Source organism: Hypomesus nipponensis, chromosome 6 (genome assembly GCF_054491055.1).
Source record: "Hypomesus nipponensis isolate SF chromosome 6, ASM5449105v1, whole genome shotgun sequence".
Classification (NCBI taxonomy): Eukaryota; Metazoa; Chordata; class Actinopteri; order Osmeriformes; family Osmeridae; genus Hypomesus; species Hypomesus nipponensis.
This window is the reverse complement of record NC_140366.1, coordinates 19703989-19722068: the sequence shown is the minus strand read 5'-3', so window position 1 is coordinate 19722068 and position 18080 is coordinate 19703989. Positions and strand designations below refer to the sequence as shown.

Genomic DNA, 18080 nt, shown 5'->3' with positions numbered 1-18080 from the left:
ATGGGAGTTGAATCTGCGTGTGTGATGCTGTTTGTCAAGAAAACGCGAAGTGGAATTACATGGGTAGGCCTATTCTCCCTATAAAGTGGAACGGATTTGATTGTGAAGCAATGGAAAGATCGCTGGACCAGTAGACCAGTCATACACTAATATTTTGATCGCAAATGTGGGGGGGTCCAAACTACTTTTTTTTTTAAGTGAGGGGGACGTGACCCCCCCAAATTACATTGCGGCGACGCCCATGGGTCACACAACATTGTAATGAGAAACAGCTTTGCTTCGCCAGGGCAATGAATCAAAAACGAAAAGCGCATAACAAGTTAACACAGGGTGGCGCTGTTTGAGCGTAAACGAGCACTTGGAAGGTATAATAATAGCCGCTGCTTGAGGTAGGTTGACAGGTCAGATATCTCCTGCTAAAATGTTTTTTGGTGGAATTCAGTGCTTCTGTGTATATTTTACGAAAAGCTATTTTGTATATGTATGTAGTTGGTGGTGATGTTCAATACATTAACTTAAGTATACATCACCAGCTAAATACAAGACTACCTAGCCATCGTTTTGCTACCTAGCGACATCACTGCCCATTGTTTTGGTCTGCACTGCAGACGGAAGACCTAGTGGACCTTGTTATTCAGACTGTAGCTAGCAAATATGTGCTGATCAAGCAAGTGCGTAGAAAAAAGAGATATTTGCAGCTGCAGATTCTATAGTTTCCGTTGAAATATTGTGGTGCATCCCTACATAACTGTACATGACGACGGTGCCGCTATATCGAAAGGTAAAGCGTTAGCAGATTACAGTAGGTGCTGCACTTAACTATAGTATTAGTACTAGCTACGAACTTTAATGGATATGGACCTGTTTTACTGATCGGCTGTCTTGGTCACCATCTGTCTATTGTTGGAAACACTGGTTCGTACATAGCGCTAATTGTTTTAGCTAGCTAGTAGCTGTTAGCTTTGAACATCAAATTGTAGTAGTGCTAACAGTAGCTAAACTAGGTTCCGAAAGGTCTCCTTTGACTGTATGTCTGCTTTTAAACGTTGTATGTAGTGACAGACGATGATGTATCATTTCTAATTGCGGGGAAAAACCCTCATCACTTCATCATTCAGGATTCCTGGGATCAGTATCGTGAGGTCCCCGTGGTTTCAACTATCATCACCGTTTTCCTGGGTTTATTGTGCTGGTAATATACAGCTCGTCCACCACTACGCCACCAATTTCATTTACGCAGTTTTCCGTCCCCTCCCCTCTCCTCTCCATTAGGGTACGGAAGTGTAGGAGCTCCGCGTGAGAGGGAACAGAGTGCATATCACCACATACTGCTCTCCTGGGTGTGTGTGGGACAGCTGCATGCGGCGTTAACGCACCACACACACACCCCACAGATGGAGAAGAGAGAGAGGAAGCCAGGCTACTTTGCCAGGTAAGTTTGTCTGCGTGTGTGTGTGTGTGTGTGTGTGTGTGTGTGTGACACAGAACATGTAACAGCTTTGAACCCCTAGTTGTTTGGTGTTACCCAAAGCAGTAGCTTAGCTTTTATAGTGTGTAATGTAGTGCAGTGTGCATTGGTGGGTGGAGCTTAGTGGTGGAGCATCTGACTGCCGATCAAGAGGCTGTTCGTCGCTTAGGAGAAAAGTATCTGCTAAATAAACACATTAATATTACATGACTGTCTGGACTCCTCTCAGATCTGGCTGAGCTGAACAGAGGAGAGACTAGAGATGGTGCTGTGTTGAGGAGGATTCTGGGAAAGGGAGGTTTTGTTTATGGCTGAGTTGATACACAGAGAGAAAGAGAAATGGAGAGAGGGAGACAGGAAGAGAGAGAGAGAGAGAGACATGAAGAGAGAGGGAGACAGGAATAGAGAGACAGAAATGAAGAGAGAGGGAGACAGGAATAGACAGAAATGAAGAGAGAGGGAGACAGGAAGAGAGAGAGAGAGAAACAGGAAATGTAGAGACAACAGAGGATATCTGCATTCCACTCTGCCTTCCTGAGGGATTGGAGAGTGTGGTCTGGAATGCAGTGTTGGATTCTTGAACCCTTCAGCAGATGTGGGTCTGCTGCATCCCTAATGAGGGAGAAGCAGAAGGTCCACTCACCCCATCCAGTCTGGTCTGCCTTCCATTCACCCTCTCCTCCATTAGAGAAATAACACTCTCTCTCTCCCCCATCCCCTCTCTCTCTCCATCCTCTCTCTCTCTCTCCATCGCCTCTCTCTCTCTCCATCGCCTCTCTCTCTCCCATCCCCTCTCTCTCTCCCCCATCCCCTCTCTCTCCCCCATCCCCTCTCTCCCCCATCCCCTCTCTCCCCCATCCCCTCTCTCTCCATCCCCTCTCTCTCCATCCCCTCTCTCTCTCTCTCTCTCTCTCTCTCTCTCTCTCTCTCTCTCTCTCTCTCTCTCTCTCTCTCTCCCTCCCATCCCCTCTCTCCCCCATCCCCTCTCTCCCCCATCCCCTCTCTCTCCCATCCCCTCTCTCTCCCCCATCCCCTCTCTCTCTCCCCCATCCCCTCTCTCTCTCCCCCATCCCCTCTCTTTCCATCCCCTCTCTGTCTCCATCCCCTCTCTCTCTCCCTCATCCTCTCTCTCTCCCCCATCCTCTCTCTCTCCCCCATCCCCTCTCTCTTTCCATCCCCTCTGTCTTTCCATCCCCTCTCTCTCCTCCATCCCCTCTCTCCTCTTTCCCTCTGTCTACCTTTCTGGATCTCACTTTTCATCTATCATTCTCTAATGTGATTGTCGTCTTTAGCGCATACATCAAATATTAATTCCTCTACCAGTCTACCTTGAATAATATGTACGCTAAGTGAACTTGTAACTCATGAGGAGGGTGCTGGTTTGGATTATAGATTAAAGATCCTTCAGCTTGTAACGTTAGTTGTCTTGGTGTTGTATGATCCTGTAGCCCGTGTGACATCACTGCTTCGTGTGGTGCTGGGATGGTTGTGGCCGTGATGGTTGTGGCCGTGATGGTTGTGTGCTCTGAGGGGAGGTGGATAACAGCCTCTAGACATGATGGATGAGGGGACGAGATGACACATTGGAGGGAGAGATATAGGAAGTGATGTCATGTTGTGTCACAGTGGTTTCATGGTTACTGAAGGTTGCACTGATGTCCTCCCATAGTGACTGGTGACCACTGGGTCACCAAACATGCGTTGTCACTGATGGTAGACTAACCCAGTCAGTCTGAATGGACCTAAACACAACAGTCTTCTCTCAATTTTCCTAAAGGCTGAAAAGGCGGAGACAGCTCAAGCAGAGCCAATCGGAGAAGGGAGTGGCTCAGCAGAACCCATCTGATTCGCCAATCATTTCCTGTCCAGAAGCCCCTGCTCAGAAGCAGGGAGACCCTGTAAGAGATGACACACACCTTCCACAGCGCCCAGGTGAGCACACACACATACAGTTACATGGTATCCGCAGGGTCTTAAAAAGTATTAAAAGTTGATAAATCCATTTAGGGAAAATTAAGGCCCTTAAAAAGTCTTAATCCCGATTTGATGAGGTATTACATTTTGTTCACGTTTTGTCCAAAGAGTTTGACTTCAAAAAGTATGCATGAATATATTTTCCTCCCCAAGACTATTATAAACAACGACGTGCTCTGTCAGCGAGTCACATATATTTTGCTAAATGCACGGTTAGGTGATGTGTCGCCCTCCACATGTCGCGAAACAAACTCCGAAATGGGGAAATGTATTTGTGGACTCCTGGTTGGAGAAGGATGAGTTTACACAATGGCTGAAGCCTGTCCCTGAAAACCGGCTTACTGTACATATTGTAAAAAGAAGATTAGCGTAGCTTCGATGGGCATCAACGCTGTTAGGCCGCAGAGAGCAGCCGCAGCTGTCCATTGCCAGTTTCTGTGCTCCACCAGCGACAGCACCACCCAACACAGCACCTGCTGAACTTGTCAAAACGGCTACGACAGCGACTTCTGCCCCATCGTCTGCCGACATCAGGGTGGCTATGGGTGGCACATCAACGATGCGCGCGGAGGTTATCTGGTGTCTCAATACTGCGGTGAATCACCGCTCACTGAACTCAAACATTCAAATATTTCTATAAACCTTGCCTTTTATTCTTTAATTTATTAGTTTGAGCTTTGTTTCTTCCGAGCTTATCGGAGTTCTGTTGTATGGTTGTGCTCTATAGATTTATTTGCAAACTACAACTGTTTATTAAGTTTAAGGTTTTTTGTAGATTAGAACTTGAAGTGGCGATGTGGTCTTAAAATATTTTGAGAAGGTCTTCAAAAAGTCTTAAAAAGGTATCGAAATTAACATCAGAATTCTTGCATATACCCTGAGTCAAGTGAGCTGCCATTCTCCCACACAAACACACACATGAAGTAAAGTGTTCATTTAGCTTTCATCCAAAGCAACGAGGGAGGATTAGCAGCGTTTAATCACGTGAGCTGCTGAAGCCCCACATAAAGCCCCATGAACTGTATTTACTCTGTGTGGACTTTGAGTTCAAACGCTCACATCAGTTAGACAAACTATCCTGCCAAGATTTGTTGAACTTTAACTTCATCTAAGTTGGAGAAGTGGGAAGACACACACACACACACACTGAGTGAAGTGAGATCATTTGCTTCATGGTGATCAGCTCTGTGTGGATGAAGCCTCTTGTAAGTGAACAGATGTAACTTGTTTGTGATGTTTCAGTCTACAGTTCCAACTCCTCAGTCATGAAGTATGAAACATTCTACCTGTGTACATCACATGCGTACGACCAATCCAACCACAGATGTTTCACAACTCCTGTACAGTAGCCTATCAACATGTGACATGACATAGTTGAGACAGAGTTCAGAGAGAGGGGGGGTAATATTGCTGTTCAAGCTAAAACAGTTGACAGACTTGTCATCTACATGTTGTTGTATAACAGCACCAAACAGCACAGGGTTGCAGCTGTGTCCACAGGGCCAGCAGATAACCTTGCTCTGGTCAATCATCCTGTCACAGGACTGTGAAAGAAGCCATGTTACCATGCCTGAGTTACACACACACACACACACACACACACACACACACACACACACACACACACACACATAGACACACACATCTTAGTGTGCCTACTCTGTGCTGAGTCATCTGTCCAGTGTGTCTGTGTGGAAGAGGTCCAGGCTGCAGGAAGGAGAGGGAGGGAGGTGTTAGAGCTCCAAGCTGCTCAAGCACAGAGTGCTGAGTAAGACAGACACACTGGGAGGTCACTTAGATCATTACTGAGAGGGGGGGGGGAGCTGGAGGAAGAGAGGGGGGGTGAGAAGAGAGAAAGAGAGTGGGAAGAAGAGAGGGGGGAAGGGAGAGAGGAGGAGAGTGAAAGTGTTCTTTTAACTGTGGTGTTGGCCACCTTTAGATTTGTGTGTTATTGTGCCATGTAAACAAGAATGCCCGTCACTAAGTTAGACTATGGACTCGTCAGTCTATCTGATCCTTTTTCTGTAAATACTGACTGTAACCCCCCCCCCTCCCACACACACACACCCCGCTCCTTCCAGATGAGAAGGACAGCTCTAACAGCCAGTCTAAGAGAGAGAAGAAGAAACCTCCAGGGACAGTGGAGTACACTGTGAGTCTGACCCCTGCCACCCATCACCCCTTTCACCACTTTCCTAGTAAAACTGTTCAGAAAAACGTAACCACAGCAACACTGTTGCTAACGGTGTATGGTGCAGGTGGAGCCCCAGGACACACTGAACATTGTTGCTTTGAAGTTCAACATCACCCCCAACCAGCTGGTCCAGATCAACAAGCTGTTCTCCCAGAGCATCTACCCTGGACAGGTGAGCTCCCAGCCAATCACACGCTCCAGCCCGCCCCCTGCTGCCAGGCAGGGTCTTGTGATTCGCTGACATGCCCGCCTGTCACTCTGCAGAAGCTCTTCGTTCCTGACGCAGGACAATCGGAACCGGACTCGAAGGGTTCTTGCGATCCTGCCTCGACCAATGGGCAGCCGGAGAAAGGGTCACAGGTGAGTGATGTGCTTCTGAATGAGAGATGATGTTGTGATTGTGTAAGAGGTGGTGTGTTGTGATGGTGTAAGAGGTGGTGTGTTGTGATGGTGTAAGAGGTGGTGTGTTGTGATGGTGTAAGAGGTGGTGTGTTGTGATTGTGTAAGAGGTGGTGTGTTGTGATGGTGTAAGAGGTGGTGTGTTGTGATGGTGTAAGAGGTGGTGTGTTGTGATGGTGTAAGAGGTGGTGTGTTGTGATGGTGTAAGAGGTGGTGTGTTGTGATGGTGTAAGAGGTGGTGTGTTGTGATGGTGTAAGAGGTGGTGTGTTGTGATGGTGTAAGAGGTGGTGTGTTGTGATGGTGTAAGAGGTGGGGTGTTGTGATGGTGTAAGAGGTGGTGTGTTGTGATGGTGTAAGAGGTGGTGTGTTGTGATGGTGTAAGAGGTGGTGTGTTGTGATGGTGTAAGAGGTGGGGTGTTGTGATGGTGTAACGGGCGGTGTGACGGCAGCATGGAGGTGTACGCCCGGCCAGGACCCTGCGCAGGGAGGAGACTCCGCCCTCTGAAGAAGATGAGAGCCCCACCACCGTCAAGTTCATCAAGATGAGCTGCAAGTACTTCACAGACGGCATGGTGAGCCAACCCTCGCCCCTGTGTCTGTGTGTGGGTGTCTGTGTGTGTGTGTCTGTGTGTGTCTGTGTGTGTGTGTCTCTCTGTCTGTGTGTGTGTGTCTCTCTGTCTGTGTGTGTGTGTCTGTGTGTGGGTGTCTGTGTGTGTGTGTCTGTGTGTGTGTGTCTCTCTGTCTGTGTGTGTGTGTCTCTCTGTCTGTGTGTGTGTGTCTGTGTGTGGGTGTCTGTGTGTGTGTGTGTGTGTGTGTGTGTGTCTGTGTGTGTGTGTCTCTCTGTCTGTGTGTGTGTGTGTCTGTGTGTGTGTGTCTGTGTGTGTGTGTGTGTCTCTCTGTCTGTGTGTGTGTGTGTCTGTGTGTGAGGGTGTGTGTCTGTGTGTGTGTGTCTCTCTGTCTGTGTGTGTGTGTGTGTGTGTCTGTGTGTGAGGGTGTGTGTCTGTGTGTGTGTGTCTCTGTGTGTGTGTGGGGGTGAGGGTGTGAGGGTGAGGGTGTGAGGGTGAGCCCCACGTGACCCCTGCTCTCTCCCGTCCTCCAGGGTGTGGTAGGGGGGGTGATGATCGTGACCCCCAACAACATCATGTTTGACCCCCACAAGTCTGACCCCCTGGTGATCGAGCATGGCTGTGAGGAGTATGGCCTCATCTGCCCCATGCAGGAGGTCCTGTCCGTGGCCCTGTACGACGACGTGTCTCGCATGAAACTCAAGGACTCGCTGCCGTCGTAAGGACGCTCCCACGCTCAGACCGCCCCCCTCCTGATCACTGCGTCTTGCTGTGTGTGGGCTGTTAGCCATGTTAGCCATGTTAGCCATGTCACCCTAGCTCTCCTGGTTTGGCCGTTCTGGAGAACAGGGGGTTTAAATGTCAATGTTTTATCATTCCTTCACATTAGTTTGTCTTCACATCTATACACATACATTTATTTTTCCATTTTCTGCATTCAGAATGTTCATTTTATTTTGTGTTACTTTCTTTTGGTTTGTGTTGTCTTTCTCTTCATTCATCATTTGTTTACATTTCCTTTGTTTCCTTAACTTGATCCCATCCTCCCTTGCGGTGACCCCTGACCCCCAGAGACCCACCCCAGGATCTGTGTCCTCTCTACAGGCCGGGGGAGTGGGAGGAGCTGCCGTCCCAGCTGCACGCTAACCCCTTCAGCCGCTACCAGGCGCTGGACGCAGGACGCACCATCGTCCTGGACGACATCGACTCCGCCCTCTCAGAGACCGGTACGATCCGGATCGTCTTGATCGATCATGATCACGACTAACAGAGAATTTTATTACATCCATTGAAATATCACATTTGAAGTTGTTGAATAGGAGTGTAATGTAGAATATCATGCTCAAAACTAACAGTTTGTAGTGTAGATTCAGACCAAAGATTCAACATGGCATCCCTGTTCCTGTAGTCATGGAGACGGCGGAGTGTGATGTGTCGTCCCCCTCAGATGAGGGCTTCACCGAGCTGGTGCTGCCGGCCAATGGGAGCGTAGACGGACTGGAGAGCACCAGCCAATCGCACACTGGTTCTCCTAGCAGCCTGGACCAGCAGGGGGCGCTGTCACACAGCCGGACACTCACTCAGCCCCAGAGCCAGAGCCCCACAGAGAGGACGGAGGATCTGCTGCAGCACAGCTCTGTAGAGGACGGAGACTCCCTGGCTGTCCCGTCAGAGGGTGGAGGTGCAGCGAGGCTGGAGCAGACCCCCCCCGCCGGGCCGGGCTCCCCTGACGCGCCTCTCCGAGCTGCCAGGAGCTTAACAAACGGTGTCGCCGCAGGATCCACCAGTGACCAAAGCAGGAAGTTGAGTTTGAGCGAGGCGAAGGTAGCCTCTGGGAAATGTGGTCCCCGGGACGTGGTCCTGGCCGGCCGACCACGGGAGCAGCCAACGGGGGACGAGGGGATGAGCGGGGAGGAGAAGAGGAGGAGGAGCTACGAGGCGGAGGTGAAGAGCTGGCTCATGGAGAGGATGCAGGCTCCCATCCAGAGTGAGTGATGAGGGGATACACAACCACAACTAGAAGCATCCAGGGTGAGCGGTCCAGAGGTACACAACTAACCATGCGTGTGTGCAGACATGCTGCTGTCGTCGGAGGAGAAGAGCAAGACTCCGCCCATGTTCCTCTGCTTCAAGCTGGGCCGGCCAATGAGGAAGTCCTTCTCCCTGGGCCGCACCTCTAGCCCCGCCCACGCGTGCCGGGACACACAGCCTGAGTACTGGTTTGCTGTCCCTCAAGAGAGGTCAGAGGTCAACCAATCACAGCCACCACTGTGTGACTCATGCTCACTGTTTGATGAATGTTTTGAGGTTGTAATTCTTGTGTGTGTGTGCAGGGTGGAGCACCTGTATGCCTTCCTGGTGCAGTGCTCTCCAGATGTGTATGGGAGGGAGGTTCATGAGCAGGGCTTCGTGCTGGTGGAGAAGGACGAGCTCAACATGATCGACAACTTCTTCAGTGACCCCGTCCCCAGGAACTGGGAGGTGAGGCCTGTGACGGAAGGTTAATCTGCTCAGTGGTAGAGCATGGGGATGGGTATAACTCAGTGGTAGAGCATGGGGATGGGTATAGCTCAGTGGTAGAGCATGGGGATGGGTATAGCTCAGTGGTAGAACATGGGGATGGGTATAGCTCAGTGGTAGAACATGGGGATGGGTATAGCTCAGTGGTAGAACATGGGGATGGGTATAGCTCAGTGGTAGAGCATGGGGATGGGTATAGCTCAGTGGTAGAGCATGGGGATGGGTATAGCTCAGTGGTAGAGCATGGGGATGGGTATAGCTCAGTGGTAGAACATGGGGATGGGTATAGCTCAGTGGTAGAACATGGGGATGGGTATAGCTCAGTGGTAGAACATGGAGATGGGTATAGCTCAGTGGTAGAACATGGGGATGGGTAAGCTCAGTGGTAGAGCATGGGGATGGGTATAGCTCAGTAGTCGTCTGTCATGTGATTATGCGTGCTCTGTAGATCATCACCATCAACGAGGCCAAACGCCGGCAGAGTTTCAGCTGCGAGGGGGAGGAGCCTGTGGATCTTCTGCCCATGCTCAGTGACCCCAGCGCCCTGCTCCAGGACACACACATCGAGAAGGTACACACACACACACACACACACACAGAGTGAAGGACCTGTGTGTAGGACTTGTGTGTAGTTCTCAGTATGTGTGTTGCAGCTGGCGTGCCGTCTGCCAGCCAGGGTGCAGGGTTACCCCTGGCAACGGGCCTACAGCACGGTGGAGCATGGGACCAGCCTGAAGACTCTGTACCGTAACCTGGCAACACTGGACTGTCCTGTCCTGCTGGTCATCAGAGACACGGACAGCAGGGTACACACACAGTACACACCACACACTGCCCTGTCCTGCCCTGCCCTGTCCTGCTGGTCACCAGGCAGCCAGGTACAGTGCTTCTCTCTCTCTCTCTCTCTCTCTCTCTCTCTCTCTCTCTCTCTCAGGTGTTCGGGGCGTTCTCCACACACCCTTTCAGACTGAGTGAGCACTGCTATGGGACAGGGGAGACCTTCCTATATAGCTTCTGTCCTGAGATCAAGGTGAGACCCACACTGGGGCTATCTTCTCATCTCTCCTCCTCTCTCTATTCCGTCTCTTCCTCCCAGCTGTATCTCTTCCTCTCTCCTCCTGAACTAACAGAGGTGTGTGTGTATGTCTGTTCAGGTGTACCGATGGACTGGGGAGAACTCCTACTTTGTGAAGGGAAACACAGACTCTCTCCAGATGGGAGGAGGGGGGTAAGCTTTAGCAGATGAACTGTTGTGATAAGATGCTGTTCTGAAGTAAAACCCAAGACACAATATCAATAAAATAGTAATATGCCCTCATTAATGTAACTATAACTCTGCCTCCCTCCCTCCCGCCCTCTCCCTCCCTCCCCCCTCAGGGGTCAGTTAGGGCTGTGGCTGGATGCTGACCTGTATCACGGCACCTCGTCTCCCTGCGCCACCTTCAACAACCCGCCCCTCTCCACCCAGAAGGACTTCACTGTCCACAGCGTGGAGGTGTGGGCCTTCCAGTAGCCTTCCATAGGGGGAGTCTGGGGCTGCTGGTCCTGGGCTGCTTCCTCCTGGACGTGGAGTTACGCAAGAATTATGTGTGGATTCCTCTCATTCTATTGGCTGGCTTATACCTTCCACGCCACACATAGCAACGCTAGCATGCAGCCTGCCTAGCAACAAGAGGCCGCTGGGGTCTGGAGAGGGGCAGGAGGGGAAGGCCAGTCACGTTTAAGGCGGCGTCTTATGGCGTAAGAGAAACAGACAGACAGCTAAAACGACCAGAAACCAGTCACAAACAACAACAACAACATCCCAATAATATAAAGAAGGTGAAGATTAAATCACATTCTGGGACAAAGTTAGGGACAAAGGGGAATATGGTTACAGGGAGAGCAGTCGGCACTTATTCTAGACTGCAGTGCACAACACACCTATCAACACGTTCACAAACAGAACGAGGATTCATCGTTTACAGAGAGAAGAGTTGAACCATCTCCCTTTCATATCCTGTTCCCTAATGTACTGAGAAAGTTCTAGTGTATTTCGATATTAACAAGCCTGCCAGGGCTCCTCCCCAAACAGCTGGCTCTAGAGAAGGGAAAGTTCTACATCTACAATGACCAAATGTTTCTGTTTGAGTTTTATACTGGTGTACTGTATTGCCTTGATAAGTTTTGTTATTTTCTTTTTTCCTATAATTTATTTTTATACTTCAATGTATTGTTTTTATGAATGTATGTTTGTCTTTTGAAATTGTTTCTCTTCTGTTTCTGTTTAGAGAATGTATTTAGTTTGTGTGTTTCGTTTTTTCAGTTTTGCTGGTTTAAGAGGGGATTGCGGTTTGTAAGGCTGATTAAGTCCAATTTTCCAAGAAGACTGAAAGACTGCAGTATTAGTGTCTCCTTTGTTTTGATCTTTGTTCACAAGTTATTTAACAGAGATCTGACCCCTTTCATCCTGACGGAAGACCATTTGCACTGTAATTTAGTTAAAAACATTTCATGAAGCTTTTTCAACTGCCTGTTTTTTGTTGTTTTTCTCGTTATGATCTGTGAGTAGCTAGGAATGATATAGTTCATTTTGTTAAAACCTGTCCCTGGTGATCTAATGTACCATTCTATTCAAGCCAGTTGTTCCCTGATATAAATCATAATGCTATTCACAAGCTGGGCATTCCATTTAGTCATGAAGAAAAAGGAGAAAGGTGAGATGATGGGAGAATGTCTCTTTATCCGCTTCTGTTAAGTATTTACCAGCACGCACTAGTTTCACGGCCGTTCTGCCAGCATGAATAACTGGTTCTACATCAGGCTTGGTGCGCCTCTCTGAATCCTCGTGATAGAACCGCAGCCGTCGCTTTGACGTGATCAGTGATTCCTCTGTTGAGTGTTGTCTTGCTAACTGTGAATGTTCCCTATGTGTTATTTCCCTGTGTAATCAAACCCGTCATGTTGTATGCAACATCACCGTCAATATATGTATTATTACACATGTAATACTTCACTAAACAAAGTTAGGCTATACTGTACATATGGCCTATGAATTAATAAAACATTTGTCCTCTTATGGTCCGTTACATATGTTTAAAAAGACACCGTCCACTATAAAGATATGAATAACCGAATTCTCTATTAAACTTTTAGGCCATATTTGGGTTATATAATATTTATATATGAATATGCGTGTATGGCTGCATCATCAGGAGGTGTTTCAAAAAGCGGGTTTCGTGAAAACTTAGTTGACCGTCGACTAGTGGCGGTCCTCGCTCACTTGGCGCCCCGGGCAACTCAGATGTTGTTCACGTTGCTTTACAGGGCCGTAATCATAATATTCCATTCTAGTCAAAATGTCCCCCCCCATATTGATATAAAAATGTATATGTACTACGCTACGACAGGCAACCACCCACGATGTCCGGAACTATTAAAAACCTGTCTCCTTCCCATAACTGAAACAGTACCGTGTGGGTTAAATGTGGTCATGATGGGCGGGATTGAGGAAGTAGGCTACGGAGTTTTATACCACTATGCTATAGTTTGGGTAGGCTACTGTACTTTTACCGTAAGGAAATAGTGTTTGACACAAGCCTCTGTCATTGAGAACTGTTAGGGTGTCATAAATTAGTGGGTTACATTTGATTAAATCAAAAATATATATAGCTACAGGCTACAGCCTTGGTTGATGTAGGCTATATGGAGGACGACTCGATACCAGCCCAACACAGGCGAGACACCATCGTCAACAGTGAACAACAACATACGGATTATGACAAAAATACTGATTTTATCGACGACAGCTGCGTTTTTTGTATGATCGGCAACGGCATAAATGAAGGCACAGAAATTCTTAAAAAGGTTGGCCTTCTGCCCGCACTGTTGTCATGACGCAATACGCAGGGGTTTACCGGTTAACGTAAACCGGTAGCCAACTACATAACCTGGACACACTTTTATATTTATTCTTTGGTCTTTTGATTTTATTAGGACGCTCTCAGATGTGACGTAATGAATGCTTTGTAACTTGTGAAGTTTGTAATTTGTCGTCGGCTACTTTCAACAACTCATCCCCTTCGAACTCGTATAGCCTAAAAATTTTCATTATTTACAAGGGCTAGGATATTTTTCCAACATTTTATCGACATTGTCCTGTCTGCGTCTTATCCTAAAATCTCTTTACAGGATGCAGAACTTATCTGTTTTCGAGACATTTTGCCTGCTGCTCCGCATCACTACCTGGTCGTGACGAGACTTCACATAGTCAGCTGTCACTCTCTCTGCACCGAGGAACACGTGGATCTCGGTAAAGACATAATTACATTTATGGAAGCAAATCGGTGACAATGTTTTGAATTAAAAGGCATTGAATACTTAATAACACCACCGAATTTGTTGGTTTTGAATTCACCTCAGATCCCATGACAGGCATGCTGTTTTTGGATGCTTTTATATAGTCCTTAGTGGTCCTCTAATACTGTATCTTTCCCGAAATTCAGCCTTGGTGCAGAATTACAGCCTTTACGAGCAGTCCCACAAAGAGCTTTCATCGGGACGTGCTGTTTCTGTGTCTGTAGCTTTAAATGCTATAAGGATGAAAGAAGCAATCAGAATCAGAATGAGTTTTATTCACCATGAAAGTTTGCACAGACAAGGAATTTGCTTTGGTAGGAAGGTGCATACAATAAACATATAGGAATCTTAAATTTAAATGAGGATTAAATGATGAAGTAAAATGTACAATAAAATATAAAATAAATATATACATTTTTACAATATAAAAATACAAGAAATACAAATATTACAAAAAATACAAAATACAAGGTACAAGATACAATTGTGGGATGCAGTGCAAGAAGCAATGTGTTTTGAGGACATTTAGTCATATAAGTCAGTGTGAACTCTTGGCCTTGTTGAGGAGGCCAACAGCGGTAGGGAAGACACTGTTTTCGTGGCGTGAGGTTTTGGTTCTGATGGACCGCAGCCTTCTGCCGGAGGGGAGTGACTGAAACAGGGAGTGTCCAGGGTGGGAGGAGTCGGCTACAATCTTCCTCACTCGCCTCAGGATCCTCGAGGTGTGCAGGTTCTCGAGGGTGGGCAGATTGCAGCCAATCACCTTCTCAGCAGGGCTGAGCGGGGCTATCTGCCATGCTTCGGTCGTTCGCAAGCCATGATGTCTCGAGGATAGGGGTTATCGCGCTCGCACGGTCGTAGCTCATGTTCTCATTAGTGGGCACATTTTTCTGTGCGGGCAAAGCAGAGAAAGGGGAAGTAACGTTCGCTATTATGACGTCATAAAACCAGCATTTTCAAAACCTAACGTTTCAGCTTTCATTTTCTCAAAGGCGGAGAAGAATACCCAGGGCTTGGTTTACACCTATCAACATTTCTAGCCACTGGGGGACCAAAGGCAGGCTAGGGGAACTCATTAATGTTAAATAACCTCCTAAAGTGAACATTTCATGACATGGGACCTTTAAAAAAACACCTGATCCAAAAATTCAAGGTTTGTAAATTCAGCCCCCCCCCCCCCCATGTGGTCCATCTCACTTCTCCTGGAAGGGTGCAACGGCAGATCTAAAGGCAGTTATACATGCACATGCAGATCAGAGAGACCCTTCTCAGGCTCGATGGCCTGAATGCAGCCTGAATTTTGTTCTACTTGAATTTCTGAAGCTTGAGTTTTTGTATTTTTTATTTGGGGGATTTAGATTTTAATGTTTGAATTGAGAAACCTGAACTACCGAATGAACAACTGCTTGATCTTTTTTTTTTTTTCTGAATTTATTTTTACATTTAAATCAAGACATATTTCAATTTTAAAGAGGTGAATTCAAAACCAACAAATTTGGTGGTGTTTAAATTTCAATATTAGCATTCAGTAACTTTTAAAATAAAATTTGTCACTGATTTGCTTCCTACAAGAGCGTATTGCTGCCACTCCAGAAAAATGCATCAGTATCACGTTATAACATGATGTTTCATGTTAAGATGTTTATCATGTTATAACAAGTTATTTTCACATTGTAACGTGATACAAACTTATCACGTTATAACAATAAACTGCAAATGTTTCCTCTTTGACAGGTCTGCAAACTCCTTTGTAAGGAGATTTGTTAAAATGTTTGTTAACCGAGAATGTTGGTCGAGTTATTTTCATATTATAACGTGAAAATAACTTGTTATAACATGATAAACATCTTGTCATAACAAGAAAATTATCATGTTATAATGTGATACTGATCCATTTGGCTTTTTCTGGAGTGGAAGCAATGTGCCGGAGCGGGGCTAGTAAAAGGCAGGGGTTGTGGAACAACAGTTGCGTGTTCTGTGTTGCAGTAAAGAGAATGGCTGAGATGGGCAGGTGTGTTCTGAAGGACAACAATGTCACCAACACGAAGGACGTCAGGTATGACACATGTTCATTTGAGGATGACTGGTTGTTTGAGGAAGCACCTAAATGAATATAGAAGTAAAATTACCAGAAAGATTTTGTTTATGAAAATATGGTCAAGTGAAAATTTAAATTGGAGTCATAATGTGAACATAAACTGCATATGTGCACTTTAAAACATATATAGGTTTTAACATAATATATACTGTATAAATAACATATGTATTATATATAAGATCAGTGCAAAAGCATTTTCTAAATGAATATTGTCTGAAAGATAAAAAGGTGTCCTTTGAATTTGTATGGCCGTATAAAAGTACAGGGTTGAGAAATATTTTGTTCAGTCTTTCATTGAATTTGTCTCAAGCATTTTTCCTTAACTTTTTGTTGTTTTTATTTGTGCCCAAGACGTTTGTGCAGTACTGTGTGTGTGATGTGTTTCCTGTGTGTGTGATGCGTTTCCTGTCCTCTCAGGATGGGATTCCACTGGCCTCCCTACATCTCCATCCCTCACCTCCACCTCCACGTCCTGGCGCCAGCCAGCCAGATATCTGAGCACATGGCCCACAAGTACCTGCCCAACACAGACAGGTTTACCACGGTGAGTACAGGATCACATACACCACATGCAGAGGAAGCTCTGCTCCAGTATTGTTTGGCGGTGCCACATTTAGCAACATTGTTTTCCCAGTGTTGCAAAGTGCTGCAAAGTGTTTTCGACTGCTTAATGGAGGCATGTATAAAAACTCAGTGTTTCTTATGGAAACACACAAACATACAACACACATGAACACACGCACATACTATGTGATTGTTGTACGGTTGTACACTTGAACAACAAAGTGTTTATGTTGTAGGAGGACTGTCTTCGTTCCAGACTGACATCTGCTCTTGGGGTTGTCCAGCAGCACAGGACCTGCCAGATATAGTATTGTTGTTGAAACAGAGGAGATATAATATTGCTTAATATACAGGGGGTTGAGAATTGGACTATTAATCAGAAGGTTGCGGTTCGATTCCCGGCCATGACAAATGACGTTGTGTCCTTGAGCAAGGCACTTCACCCTACTTGCCTCGGGGGGAATGTCGCTGTACTTACTGTGTGTTGCTCTGGATAAGAATGTCTGCTAAATGAATGAATGTTAATAGCTAAACAGCTGAATAGCTTAACCACAGTTTTCTTTTATAATTGTTTTTGGGCTTGGGGGATGAGTATAGCTCAGTAGTAGAGCATTTGACTGCAGATCAAACAGTTATAGGTTCAAATCCCCCCTGTATATGTTGTGTTAAACCAGGCGATGGTAATACCTCAGCTCTAATGTACTTCCTGGCTTGATATGTCATAGTTCTATCCTGATTTGATATGTCATATGTTTCCATCCTGATTTGGAATGTCATATGTTTCTATCCTGATTTGGAATGTCATATGTTTCTATCCTGATTTGGAATGTCATATGTTTCCATCCTGATTTGGAATGTCATATGTTTCTATCCTGATTTGGAATGTCATATGTTTCTATCCTGATTTGGAATGTCATATGTTTCTATCCTGATTTGGAATGTCATATGTTTCTATCCTGATTTGGAATGTCATATGTTTCCATCCTGATTTGGAATGTCATATGTTTCTATCCTGATTTGGAATGTCATATGTTTCCATCCTGATTTGGAATGTCATATGTTTCTATCCTGATTTGGAATGTCATATGTTTCTATTCTGGACAGTGATCCTACCTCAGGGAGACTTAACCATGAAATCAGGGTAGAGTTGTTCAGCCCTTTATAAGGACTGTCACAGCTGTCACCGAGGGCTTTAAATCACTAACTCTCTCTCTCTGGGCTGGTTCTCACTTTTAAAGAATACAATTTGTTATTTGTACAATTATTTTTACTATGATTAAAACACAAGAGCATTTCAAAGATTAATGTCCTGCTTAAAAGGTCAAGTTATCTTTGTCCAAATATTACATGTTTGCTTGTCTTTTTTCATATAGAGGGTTTTCACCGACGTCACGTTCTGGGCACTAACCCGGATGCGCGGCCATTGTGGAGGCACTCGGTGTAAATAACTGAACGGAGTAGGCTACAATGGAGTATTATGCGCTTTGGATACTTTAAGTGAATGTAGCCATGTCCATCCGAAAAGGTCATCAAAACACGGCCAAGATGCTAAGGCATATAGGGAAGGACTTGGACCACAAGAAAATGCGGGATATTTCAAGAAATTACCATTTATTGCCGTTGCAGATCCCTACGAGTTAGCTCCCTCTTGGATCCGTGACGACCCGGTGATTCTTCCTTCAGTTGCATATCCCGATTTAGTCAACTACCTGGTTTTCTTGCTGAGCCCATACACAGCGGAAGACCTTAAATCCTACAAAGATGGTGTGTGGATGGGTGAGGGAGACGCAGTACCAAGTTATCAACAACAGTTGTGTTGTGAAGGCCAAAGTAAGTAATGCAATAACGTCTTTAACCAACCTAACCTTAACTGTAGGATATCATTGCGAAACTCAAGGTGTAGCCGAGTGACTGTCAATCCTGTTTTTTCCCTGGTAGATCTTGGTTGAGCATTGCCA

At 46.2% G+C, this 18080-nt stretch overlaps 2 protein-coding genes and 1 long non-coding RNA gene across 5 annotated transcripts; 2 read left to right on the top strand and 1 right to left on the bottom strand.

Moving 5' to 3' along the window:
• Positions 1-232: 232 nt before the first annotated feature.
• Positions 233-12180, top strand: ncoa7b (nuclear receptor coactivator 7b). Of its 3 annotated transcripts, none has more exons than XM_084700445.1 (17): positions 233-389; positions 1273-1432; positions 3246-3400; positions 5524-5594; positions 5701-5808; positions 5901-5996; positions 6486-6608; positions 7136-7320; positions 7707-7828; positions 8011-8589; positions 8677-8842; positions 8936-9083; positions 9571-9693; positions 9776-9928; positions 10057-10152; positions 10277-10350; positions 10500-12180. In XM_084700445.1, the coding sequence occupies exons 2-17, from the start codon at positions 1395-1397 to the stop codon at positions 10633-10635; spliced, it is 2373 nt and encodes a 790-aa protein (XP_084556571.1). In that variant the 5' UTR covers positions 233-389; positions 1273-1394; the 3' UTR covers positions 10636-12180. The 3 variants fall into 3 exon arrangements, with proteins under 3 accessions (XP_084556571.1, XP_084556569.1, XP_084556570.1); XM_084700443.1 differs by having other exon boundaries at positions 7674-7828; XM_084700444.1 differs by lacking the exon at positions 233-389 and adding an exon at positions 415-781 and having other exon boundaries at positions 7674-7828.
• A 412-nt stretch (positions 12181-12592) lies between these two features.
• LOC146287551 (adenosine 5'-monophosphoramidase HINT3-like) lies at positions 12593-17427 on the top strand. The gene is made up of 5 exons (XM_084700697.1): positions 12593-12968; positions 13293-13413; positions 15447-15516; positions 15976-16102; positions 16359-17427. Exons 1-5 carry the CDS (start codon positions 12807-12809, stop codon positions 16428-16430), a joined length of 552 nt encoding a protein of 183 aa, XP_084556823.1. The 5' UTR covers positions 12593-12806; the 3' UTR covers positions 16431-17427.
• LOC146287550 (uncharacterized) lies at positions 15553-17877 on the bottom strand. The gene is made up of 3 exons (XR_014758530.1): positions 17731-17877; positions 16306-16417; positions 15553-16075 (listed from the first exon to the last, which is right to left on the bottom strand). It is a non-coding gene; the product is annotated as an uncharacterized LOC146287550 (long non-coding RNA).
• Positions 17878-18080: the final 203 nt, after the last annotated feature.